Genomic DNA, 11,977 nt, shown 5'->3' on the forward strand with positions numbered 1-11,977 from the left:
GGTTGGAAGCTGTGGGTGGGAGATCTCTTGAGGTGATGGCAATTGTAATACCAAGAGTTTGAAATCTTAGTAGTCAAATTCAAAGTTACGATCAACAACCAAGTTCCTGTCAATAATCAGCCAAAGCACAGCAGGCCAGGCAGCATCTCAGGAATAGAGAATTCGACGTTTCGAGCGTAAGCCCTTCATCAGGAATGAGGAAAGTGTGTCCAGCAGGCTAAGATAAAAGGTAGGGAGGAGGGACTAGGGGGAGGGGCGATGGAGGTGGGATAGGTGGAAGGAGGTCAAGGTGAGGGTGATAGGCCGGAGTGGGGTGGGGGCGGAGAGGTCAGGAAGAGGATTGCAGGTTAGGAGGGCGGTGCTGAGTTGAGGGAACCGACTGAGACAAGGTGGGGGGAGGGGAAATGAGGAAGCTGGAGAAATCTGAATTCATACCTTGTGGTTGGAGGGTTCCCAGGCGGAAGATGAGGCGCTCCTCCTCCAGCCGTCGTGTAGTTGTGTTCTGCCGGTGGAGGAGTCCAAGGACCTGCATGTCCTCGGTGGAGTGGGAGGGGGAGTTAAAGTGTTGAGCCCTATCAGCGTTCCGCAAGGACCACTCCCTTCGTGACTCCCTCGTCAGATCCACACCCCCCACCAACCCAACCTCCACCCCCGGCACCTTCCCCTGCAACCGCAGGAAATGTAAAACTTGCGCCCACACCTCCACACTCACTTCCCTCCAAGGCCCCAAGGGATCCTTCCATATCCGCCACAAGTTCACCTGTACCTCCACACACATCATCTATTGCATCCGCTGCACCCGATGTGGCCTCCTCTATATTGGTGAGACAGGCCGCTTACTTGCGGAACGCTTCAGAGAACACCTCTGGGCCGCCCGAACCAACCAACCCAATCACCCCGTGGCTCAACACTTTAACTCTCCCTCCCACTCCACCGAGGACATGCAGGTCCTTGGACTCCTCCACCGGCAGAACACAACTACACGACGGCTGGAGGAGGAGCGCCTCATCTTCCGCCTGGGAACCCTCCAACCACAAGGTATGAATTCAGATTTCTCCAGCTTCCTCATTTCCCCTCCCCCCACCTTGTCTCAGTCGGTTCCCTCAACTCAGCACCGCCCTCCTAACCTGCAATCCTCTTCCTGACCTCTCCGCCCCCACCCCACTCCGGCCTATCACCCTCACCTTGACCTCCTTCCACCTATCCCACCTCCATCGCCCCTCCCCCTAGTCCCTCCTCCCTACCTTTTATCTTAGCCTGCTGGACACACTTTCCTCATTCCTGATGAAGGGCTTACGCTCGAAACGTCGAATTCTCTATTCCTGAGATGCTGCCTGGCCTGCTGTGCTTTGACCAGCAACACATTTGCAGCTGTGATCTCCAGCATCTGCAGACCTCATTTTTTACTCAATAATCAGCCAATGCAACAGCATTCATCAGGATCAATCCTTTCACGAGAGAAATTCAAACAATTAAATCTATTTTCTAAATCAGAAGATTTCAAACAACTTCAGGTTTGGAAACCAAATGCAGCTGAGTTTAGCACACTTAACTATCATACAGGAAAAAACATCAGTTCATGGGATACACAGAAACCAGTTCAATGAGAAACAGTTTGTGTTTGATTACTCATAACAAATGTCGATCAATGTACCACGTCAATAACAAACATGACACTGGCAAGATCATGCTTCAAAAGCATATCCAACTTCAAGCAGAGGCTGGAGATAGTTACCAAATGTAACTATTAGACTAATATATGGCATGAGTGAATTGTTATATGAGGTAAAGCCAGTCAGGCTGGGTCTTTGTCCTTCAGAGTTTAGAAGAGCTAGAGGTAACTTAATTGAAAAAAAATGTAAGACCCTAAGGGGACTTGACTGGGTGGATATGAAAAGGACATTTCTTCTTGTGCCAGAGTCTAGAACAGGGGGTCATAGTTTAAAAGTAAGGGGTCCATCCCCTCCCCCTCACCTCCACTTAAGATAGGAAAACAAAATTCTGACAGAGGGCTGTGTCTTTGGAATTCCTTTCTCAAAAGGCAGCAAATGCAGAATCTTTAAATATTTTGAAGACAGAGGGAGATAGATTATTCATGACCAAGTGGATGAAAGATTATTGAGAGAGATGCAGGAATGTAGAGTTGAGGTCATACAATCAAACAGCATGGAAAAAAGACCTGTTAAAATCAGATTGTCCATGATCTTACTGGATGTTGGAGCAGGCTCGAAGGGCTGAGTGGCCTACTCTTGTTCCTTGTTTGTCTGTTAGTGTGTACAGGTCATTGATGAAACTATCTGAAGCACGCAGCTAGGGAAATTTACAAGGGCTGATTTGGGACCAAATATTCCTAGACCTCTTAAATAAATCAGTCACTGAACGTCTTCAATTGAAAGAGGGTCAGAGTGTAGAAGATTGTTCAAGAATCATTATTCAGCAAAGGTTCCATTGAATGCAGAACCTTGGGTGGCACAGTCGCTCAGTGGTTAGCACTTCTGCCTCACAGCACAAGGAACACTCGGGCAACTGTCTGTATGGAGTTTGCACATTCTCCCCGTGTCGGTGTGGATTTCCTCCAGGTGCTCCAGTTTCCTCCCGTAGTCCAAAGATATGCAGGTTAAGTGGATTGGTCATGTTAAATTGCCCACAGTGTCCAGGGATGTGCAGGCCAGGTGGTTTAGCCATGGGAAATGCAGGATTATGGGGGTGGGTTTGGGTGGGATGCTCTTCGGAGGGTTGGGGTGGATTCAATGGGCTGAATGGCCTGCTTCCACACTATAGGGATTCTATGATTCTACAAAATGCGTCGATTAATACTGCAACAGATTGAGATTTCTGTCATGAAGAACAACTACACGTGGATGGATGACCTCATTTCTTCCTTGGGGAACTGACAATGCTAGTAATCTTAGAATGTCATAATGACAGATTTATTATATGCAAATGAAGATCATTCAGCCCATTGCGACAGCACTGGCTCTTTGAGCATTTTAATGTCATGTCGTTAAGCTGCCATAGCCCTGCCCATTGCTTCTATTTAAGTAATATTATAGTGCCCTCATGAATGCCTCAGTAGTACTTGCCTCCACCTCAATTCCAGGAAGTGTATTCCTCATCCTCACTGTTCACTGAGTGATAAGGATTTTTCTCACTTTATCCTTGGTTTGCTGTCCAACTCTCATTCTCGGTCCATATGTAAATGGAAGAGTTGCTCCCTTTCAAGACTAGACACTCTGTCCGGGCCCCTCATGCTTCTGAAAACTTCTACGAGATCTCCAGTTGTCTCCTCTCAAAGAAAAACTGTTCCAACCTCTCCAAACTATCCTCATGACTGAACCGTCTCATTCCTAGAACCATTCTAGTAAACTGCCCCTGCACGTTCTCCAACGTGTTCACATTCTTCTTATAGAGCGTCAGCCCAGAACTGGACACTATACTTCATACACTCTCCATTTCCAATACAGATACAGGCCATTCTGCCCCTTGTGTCTGTTCTGACTGCCTTAGTCCCATTTCCAGTTTCTGGCCAATTACCCTGTAGGCTTTGACATCACAAGTGAAGATCTAACCACTGCTTAAATAGTCTGAGAGTTTCTAACTCGACTGCCCTTTCAGGAAATGGGTTCCAGAGTCTGTGTGAAAAAGAAATACCTTCAACTCCCCTCTGAGCTTTCTCGCTCCAATCCTAACTCTGGTTATTGACCCCCAGCTAATGGAAAAAATGCTCCTCGCAATCTTAGGAGCCTCTGCAGGGTTCCACTCTCGACCTTCATTACCTCATGGAAAGTAATCCCAGTCTAACCATTCTCCATCAGAGCTCAGACCCTTCGGTCCAGGCCACAGCTTGGTAAGTCTCTTCTCTTTGCTCTCTGGCAAGATCAAATCCTTCCGAACATATGGCAACCAGAACTACACGCAATAATCCAGTCGTATTCCTCTTGCATTCAGTGCCTCCACTAATAAAGGCAAGTGATGCTGCCTTAACCACCTTAACCACCTGCCCTGCTACCTTCAGAGATCTGTAGATATGCACACAAAGATCCTTCTGATCTTCAATACTTTCCAGAGTCCTACCATTCTCAGTGTGATTCTTTGTCTTGTTAGGCCTCCCCAAATGCATGACCTCACACTTTCCACTTGTCTCTGCTCAGCCCAGTCCTTTGGTATCTGCCTGCAGGTTACCACGTTACTCCTTACTATTTAGCACTTTTACTAAGTTCCATACCATTCGCAAACTTCTTGATCGCGTCCCTTACACCGAAGTCTGAACTAATGTACACAATAACCAGTAAGGGCCACAGACCTAAGCCCGAAAATAAATCATTCTGAAGACGAGTCACTGGACCCGAAATGTTAATTCTGATTTCTCTCCACAGGTGCTGCCAGACCTACTGAGCTTTTCCAGCAATTTCTGGTTTTGTTCCCAAAAGAACTCCACTGGAAACAGACTTCCAGTCACAGGAACGTCCCTCTACCACCACCCTCTACTTCTTGCCTCTCAGCCAATTTTGGATCCATCAGGTCACTTTGTCTTGGATCCCGTGAGTTCTTACTTTCTTCACCAGTCTGTCATGAGGGACCTTATCAAAATCCTTGCTAACATCTATGTCAAGCATGTAAAATGCTTTAACTTCATCAACATTCCTGGTCATCTCCTTAAAATTTTCAATCAAATTTGTCAAAAACAAAACCCACCCTAAATATTCTGACCTTTCCTGATTAATTTGTGTCTCTCCAAGTCCAAATATTCTGTCCCTCAGAATTCTTTCTAATAACTTCCCCACCATCAAGGTTAGACTGACTGGCCTGTGATTTCCCACTCTGTCCTTTCCTCCCTTTTGTAACAATGTCAGCACTCCTCCATTATGTTGACCCAGAAAGGATTTGAAAATTACTGACAGGATGCCAAATCTCTCCTCACTGTCTCCCTCAACAGCCTGGGATAAATCTCATCTGGGCTTGGGGATTAGTCAATTGTAGAGCTGCTAAAGTTATTAATGTGCCCTACTCACTCACCAACTTTATCACAAATGTTTCTCAACTGGTTATTGACTTTCTCTGATTTCTCTATCAAAGCAGATTAATCATGTCAAAGATGAGGGTAGGGGAGATAAGGAAACATTGTGCAGTAAATGTAACAACAATTAATCAAAGTTAGTCATTTGAATACACTTATAAAGATTAATTAATGTTTATAACAAGGGAAGTAAAAACGTTTGAGGAAGGATGTTGGGACCCTTATATGACTTAGTTAAGATGTCATAGGGTTGCACATCTCTGAGCATCAATATCACAGTGTGGGTGGAGTTAGAACACACTACACTCTCTGGAAGTACACCACCAGAATATGATAAACCAACATGAGTGAAAGACATTACAAAACACTGTCATGGACCCACAAAGAAGATAGATTCTTCCTTACCTAATATCCACGATTACCACGTACTGCAGTAATTATGTGTTAATGTATAATAGTGTTACTTTGAAATCTAAGACTTGACTTTGCCTTTTTGACTGGTCTGTCTTCAACTCAAACCTGCATGTGGCATCAAATCATACAATAGGAGAGAGACTGACCAAAAATCTCCTCACAGTAACTGATACTACTGGGCTCCTTGATATATTCAACAGGGCGAGAACCGAACCAAGGTCTGGCCCATCCAGTAATGTTGACAGGATGCTGTTATACAATAAAACAAGAGAATTCTTTTATTAAATTTATTCATAGGCTGTGGACATCATTGGCTGGGCAAGCATTATTGCCCATCCCCAATTGTCCAGAGGGTTAAGAGTCAATCACATTGCTCTGGGTCTGGAGTCACATGTAGACTAGACCAGATAAGGATGGCAGATTTCCTTCCCTGAAGGACATTAGTGACCCAGATGGGCTTTTCCAACGATTGGCAATGGGTTCATGGTCATCATCAGGCATTAATTCCAGATATTATTGAATTCAAATTCCACCATCTGCTTTGACAGAGTTCAAACCCTGGTTCCCAGAAGATTGCCATGGTTTTTAGTTTAATAGTCTAGTGATAATACCATGAGATCATCATCTGCAAATATTAAGGATTGCAGGAAGAGGGGATAGTCATTCGGGAGAAAGATTGTGGTTTGATCCCTTTGGAAGGGAGGAGATTTAATTGAGGTATATCCTGATGAAGAGCTTATGCTTGAAATATCGACTCTCCTGCTCCTCAGCTGCTGCCTGACCAGCTGTGCTTTTCCAGCACCACACTTTTTGACCCTGTTCTGCAGCATCTGCAATCCTCACTTTCTCCCATGTGCTGTAGGTAGACCCACAATGCCCTTAGGGAGGGAATTCCAGGATTTTAACCCAGCGGTACTAAAGGAACGGCGACATATTCCCAAATCAGGATGTTGAGGGGCTTAGATGGGAACTTTCATGGGATAGTGTTCCCATGTAACTGCTGTCCTTGTCCTTTTAGATGGGAGTGGTCATGGGGATTGGAAGGATTTTTCATTCATTTCTAAAATGCCTCTTGTAGATGATACACAATGCTGCTACTGAGCATCAGTGCTGGAGGGAGTAAATGTTTGTGGATGTGGTGCCAATCAAGCGAGCTGCTTTCTCCTGGATGGTGTCAAGCTTCTTGAGTGTCTTTGGAGCTGCCCCAGTCCAGGCAAGTGGGGAGTATTCCATCACCCTCCTCACTTGTGCCTTGCAGATGGTGGACAGGCTTTGGGGAGTCAGGGGGTGAGTTACCTTCTGCAGGATTCCTAACCTCTGACCTGCTCTTGCAGCCATTGCGTTTATGTGGCTAGTCCCGTTCAGTTTCTGAACATGTAGATTTGTGGGATCTTGCTGTGTGCTGTTATCTTAATGGTGACAATTTAAGTGACGTATAATGAGACCGGAGTGTCACGGTGGAACAGTCACTGAAGGTTGGCATGCAGGGGCAGCAGGCAGTGAGGAACGCTAATGCCATGCTGGCCTTCTGATTGAGAGGACTGGAGTGTCAGAGTAAGGGTGCCTTGCTGCAGTTATACAGGGCCTTGGTGAGGCCACATCTTGAGTATTGTGTGCCTTTTTGATCTCCTAGTCTGGGGAAGGAGTTTCTTGTTATTGAGGGAGTCCAGCAAAGGTTCATCAGACTGATTCCCAGGATGGCAGGGCTGACACGTAGAGTCATAAAGATGTACAGCATGGAAACAGACACAAAGATAGTGGAATCAAGGGTTATGGAGATAAGGCAGGAAGAGGACACTGATTAGGAATGATCAACCATGATCATATTGAATGGCGGTGCAGGCTCGACGGGCTGAATGGCCTACTCCTGCACCTATTGTCTATTGTCTATTGTCTACTTCGGTCCAACCTGTCCATGCCGACCAGATATCCCAACCCAATGTAGTCCCACCTTCCAGCACCCGGCCCATATCCCTCCAAACCCTTCCTACTCATATACCCATCTAAATGCCTTTTAAATGCTGTAATTGTACCAGCCTCCACCACTTCCTCTGGCAGCTCATTCCATACACGTACCACCCTCTGTGTGAAAAGGTTGCCCCTTAGGTCTCTTTTATATCTTTCCCCTCTCGCCCTAAACCTATGGCCTCTATGAGGTTATGCTGCAGCTGTACAAAACTCTGGTACGGCCACACTTGGAGTATTGTGTACAGTTCGGGTCACCGCATTATAAGAAGGATGTGGAAGCTTTGGAAAGGGTGCAGAGGAGATTTACTCGGATGTTGCCTGGTATGGAGGGAAGGTCTTACGAGGAAAGGCTGAGGGACTTGAGGTTGTTTTCGTTAGAGAGAAGGTTGAAAGGTGACTTAATAGAGGCATATAAGATCATCAGAGGGTTAGATAGGGTGGACAGGGAGAGCCTTTTTCCAAGTATGGTGACGGTGAGCATGAGGGGCATAGCTTTAAATTGAGGGGTGATAGATATAGGACAGATGTCAGAGGTAGTTTCTTTACTCAGAGAGTAGTAAGGGTACGGAATGTTTTGCCTGCAACGGTTGTAGAATCGTCAACTTTAAGTACATTTAAGTCGTCATTGGACAGGCATATGGACGTACATGGAATAGTGTAGGTAAGATGGGCTTCAGATTGGTATGACAGGTCGGCACAACATCGAGGGCCGAAGGGCCTGTACTGCGCTGTAATGTTCTATGTTGTATGTAGTTCTGGACTCCCCCACACCAGGAAAAAGACTTTGCCTATTTATCCTATCCATGTCCCTCGTGATTTTATAAACCTCTATAAGGTCATCCCTCAGCCTCCGACGCTCCAGGGAAAACAGCCCCAGCCTGTTCAGCCTCTCCCTGTGGCTCAAATCCTCCAACCCTGGCAACATCCTTGTAAATCTTTTCTGAACCCTTTCAAGTTTCACAACATCTTTCCGATAGGAAGGAGACCAGAATTGCACACAATATTCCAACAGTGGCCTAACCAATGTCCTGTACAGTTGCAACATGACCTCCCAACTCCTGTACTCAATACTCTGACCAATAAAGGAAAGCATACCAAACACCACCTTCACTATCCTATCTACCTGCGACTCCACTTTCAAGAAGCTATGAACCTGCACTCCAAGGTCTCTTTACTCAGCAACACTCCCTTGGACCTTACCATTGAGTGTATAAGTCCTGCTAAGATTTGCTTTCTCAAAATGCAGCACCTCGCATTTATCTGAATTAAACTCCATCTGCCACGCCTCAGCCCATTGGCCCATCTGAAATGAGGAAGAGTTTCTTCACTCCAGAGAGCTGTGAACCTGTGGAATTCTCTCCCACAGGAAGCTGTTGGGACCAGTTCATTCGGTAGATTCTAGAGGGAGCTGGACTTGGCTGTTGGGACTCAAGGGGTGTGGATGAGCGTGAGACTAGGATGCCGAGTTTGCTCGATCAGCCATGATCATACAAAATGGTGGGGTAGGCTGGAAGGGTCGAATGGCCTACTCCTGCACCTATTTTCCATGTAATTTGGGTGCCAGCAGCCCCCGTCCCCTCAAACTTTAAAAATATTGGCAAAATGGTGACCTCAGAGAAAGAGATGGGGAGCAGACAGAATTGACGGCTTCGGTTGCGTTGGGAAGCGCCGGCAAACCCGTGAGCGGCGCTACGGCAATGTAACTCGCCCCGCACCTTGCCCGAGTGATTTGTGAAGTGGTTTTCCAGATCTCTCTCTCTCTCTCTCTGTCGCTGCTGTTCTGTGATCCGCGCCCAAGTGTGTGTTTGTGTGTTTTCCCCGAACATCTGGAGAGTGGGATCGGCCAAAATCCATAGGAGCTTTGAGCTGGGAGGGAGGGAGTGGGTGTGAACAGAGTGGAATCCCCCCCCTCCCTCCCCTCCTTCTCGGAATTTAAGGAGGTGGAAAGAGTTAACGTGAGAGGAGGCGAAGGGTAACTCACTGGAGGAGGCTTGTCTTGAACTAAGAGGAGCGGTTCCTGCAGCCACACAGAGAGAGAGAGAACCAAATCCGCAAACCTCTCTACACCAACCCCCCCCCCCAACAACAATACACACAAAAATCCAACCCCCCCAACAACAATACACACAAAAATCCAACCTGCAGGGCCATCACAACCTGCAAACTAGGAGGAAGGAGAGAGAGAGAGAGAGATTCCTGACCACAGCAGAGAATTTCAAAGCGAGAGAGAGAGAGAGAAAAATCTTCAACACAATGAAAAATAATTAAAGTGCTGAAGAGAACCCGGACTTTTAACAAGAGGAGTGAGTGTTGTTATTTTTTATTATTTATGGAGGGTCGTGTTTGTGGGGGACGAGGGGGGGGGGGGATGTTGGAAAAGGGAAATGAAAAGGATTTGTTGGTAAATTTCGATGGAGGGGAGGAAGGAGGGAAAGGGAAAAGCGGATTTGATTGTATTTTCAATTGGCAGATATTTGGGGGTCACAGTTTTATGTGGGGTTATTCTGGGTGGGGGGGGGTGCTGAAAACTGGATGGAAGGGGGGGCCTTTCCCCCCCCCCCAAAAAAAACAATTACAGATCTAGATTTTGGAAGGTACTGCTGCTTTGAGAATGAGAGAAAAGGCGGCTGCTGCTTTTGTGTGTGTGTGTTTCTCTCTCCCCCCTCTATTAGTCACTGATTCACACTGGGACCCTTATTCATTTTGCCTCCCTCCCTCATTACTCCAGAGGGGGTTTGTGTGGGGGTGGGGGCGATGGTGAAAGGGGGAGGGGTAAGAAAGTCAAATGCAGACTTTTCTTGAGATTTTTGTAAAAAAAATTGTTTTTCTTTTAAAATCTAAAAACAAAAAGACCGTTTGAAGGAAGGCTCTGACAAGTTGGTAATTTCCTCTCTTCTACCCCCTCTCCCCACCCCTGCATTTTGTTCAGAAATACCACCCCCCCCCTCAACCAATCCCCAAAAAAAAAGACGAGGGAACACCCCTTTGAGTCCCATTGTCTCTGCCCATGGCTCCACAGTGAAAATATAAACGGCCACAGTCAAATGGAAATAACATTTTATTTTCTCTCTCTCTTGGAATCAAGACCCTGTTGGATTTTTTTTTGAAAAGATTTTTTGGAGGGGGGGATACGCAGGCGTACAACTGATCTTCCGCATTTTTTATTGAGTTATTTTGGAAGAGAGAGAGAGAGAAAATCAGTTTTCATTTTTCAAGCAACACGCGTCTTTTCCTCTGTTTGATTTATTTATTTTCTGCAAGTTGACTATTCAGTGATTTCCTCCCATTTCCCCCCCTCTGTCTCTTTATTGTTGTGTGTGCTTTTAGTTTGAGGGGCGATGGAGATGCAGTATAAAGAGTGGATCCTGGAGACTATTGACTCTTTGCGGACCCGGAAGGCTCGGCCCGATGTGGAGCGGATCTGCCGAATGATCGAGCGCAAATACGGTCTGTCCCCGGCCGAGACCCAGCAGCAGCTGGAGAAGCTGGTGCGGGCCGAGCTGGTCATCAAAGTGGCTTATAAAGGCTCCAACAGCTACCGGAACGCGGCCAAATGGTACAAAAACAAGCAGAGGAAGAAACCAGCCCCCGCCAGCCCCGGGGATGGTGCCCCGGCCTCGGTGACCCCGGTAGCGGGCTCCAGGAGCATCCTGCAGGCGGTCAGCGAGCTCCACAAGCGCAGCCAGAGGCGCCACCCGCCGCAGCCGCAACACCTCGGCTGCCAGCAGCAACCCGACAGATACTCCAGCCCCAGCCAGCCCCCAGAGCCCGGCCAGCAGCAGGAGGAAGGGGCGCCGGACGAAGGCTGGAGGGGTGTCAGCCTCCGGGACATCGAGAGGCACTTGGCAGCCGCCCCCCCGCACGCCCCCGGGGCGCGGAGGCTGGCTCGGGCCAGGCTGCAGCTGGCGCTCAAGCGGGAGACGAGCAGGGGCCGGCTGCTGCAGACGGCGTCCGGGCACTACACCCTGCCCCCGCCGCCCCCGCCCGGGCCGGGACCAGGGCAGGGTACCGGGCGGAGGAGGAGGAAGGAGAAGCTGGAGATGAACGGGGCACCAGGAGGAGGCGCTGCACTCACCCCTAAGGTGAGGAATGGGGGAGCGGGAGGGAGGCAAGGGGCGGATTGTGGGAGCTGGGACTTCACCCCCAAACCTGCTTCCTCTTTGCTGTCAGTGGGACACAGCAAATCCCTGGCCCCCTCCCCCACCCTCCGGGCTCTGCACCACACCCTCGCACCCCCCCACTTCTCTTAACCCCGAACCTTGACCCATTCACCCCCCATTCTCTTTCACCCCCAATATCCATTTGCCTCCATCCCCATTCTTCCTCACATCCCCGTCCCCCCGATCCCCACGTCACTAACACCCCACATTACCCCCATCCACACTCCCACAGCCCTGTACTTCCCCAATGCCCTCACCCCCATTCACTCCTCTAACAGCCTTCCCCATTCGGCACCCCTCCCTCACAGCCCTCCCCCTCCCCCTCCCCGCAGCATCCGCGCCCCCACCCCCATCCCACAGCACCTATCCCCCTCTCCCGCCTCCCACATCCCCTCCCTGAGCGCCCACCCCCATCCCC

At 48.3% G+C, this 11,977-nt stretch overlaps 1 protein-coding gene across 1 annotated transcript in view; it reads left to right on the forward strand.

The window, feature by feature from the left end:
* The first annotated feature begins 9,520 nt into the window (after positions 1 to 9,520).
* samd13 (sterile alpha motif domain containing 13) overlaps positions 9,521 to 11,977 on the forward strand; it is a 202,912-nt gene continuing 200,455 nt past the window's right edge. Inside the window, exons 1-2 of the mRNA XM_060830647.1 lie at positions 9,521 to 9,702; positions 10,727 to 11,481. Coding sequence (XP_060686630.1) covers positions 10,738 to 11,481 — 744 coding nt within the window. The 5' untranslated portion in view covers positions 9,521 to 9,702; positions 10,727 to 10,737. The remainder of the gene's footprint in view (positions 9,703 to 10,726; positions 11,482 to 11,977) is intronic.

Source organism: Hemiscyllium ocellatum, chromosome 9 (assembly GCF_020745735.1).
Source record: "Hemiscyllium ocellatum isolate sHemOce1 chromosome 9, sHemOce1.pat.X.cur, whole genome shotgun sequence".
NCBI lineage: Eukaryota > Metazoa > Chordata > Chondrichthyes > Orectolobiformes > Hemiscylliidae > Hemiscyllium > Hemiscyllium ocellatum.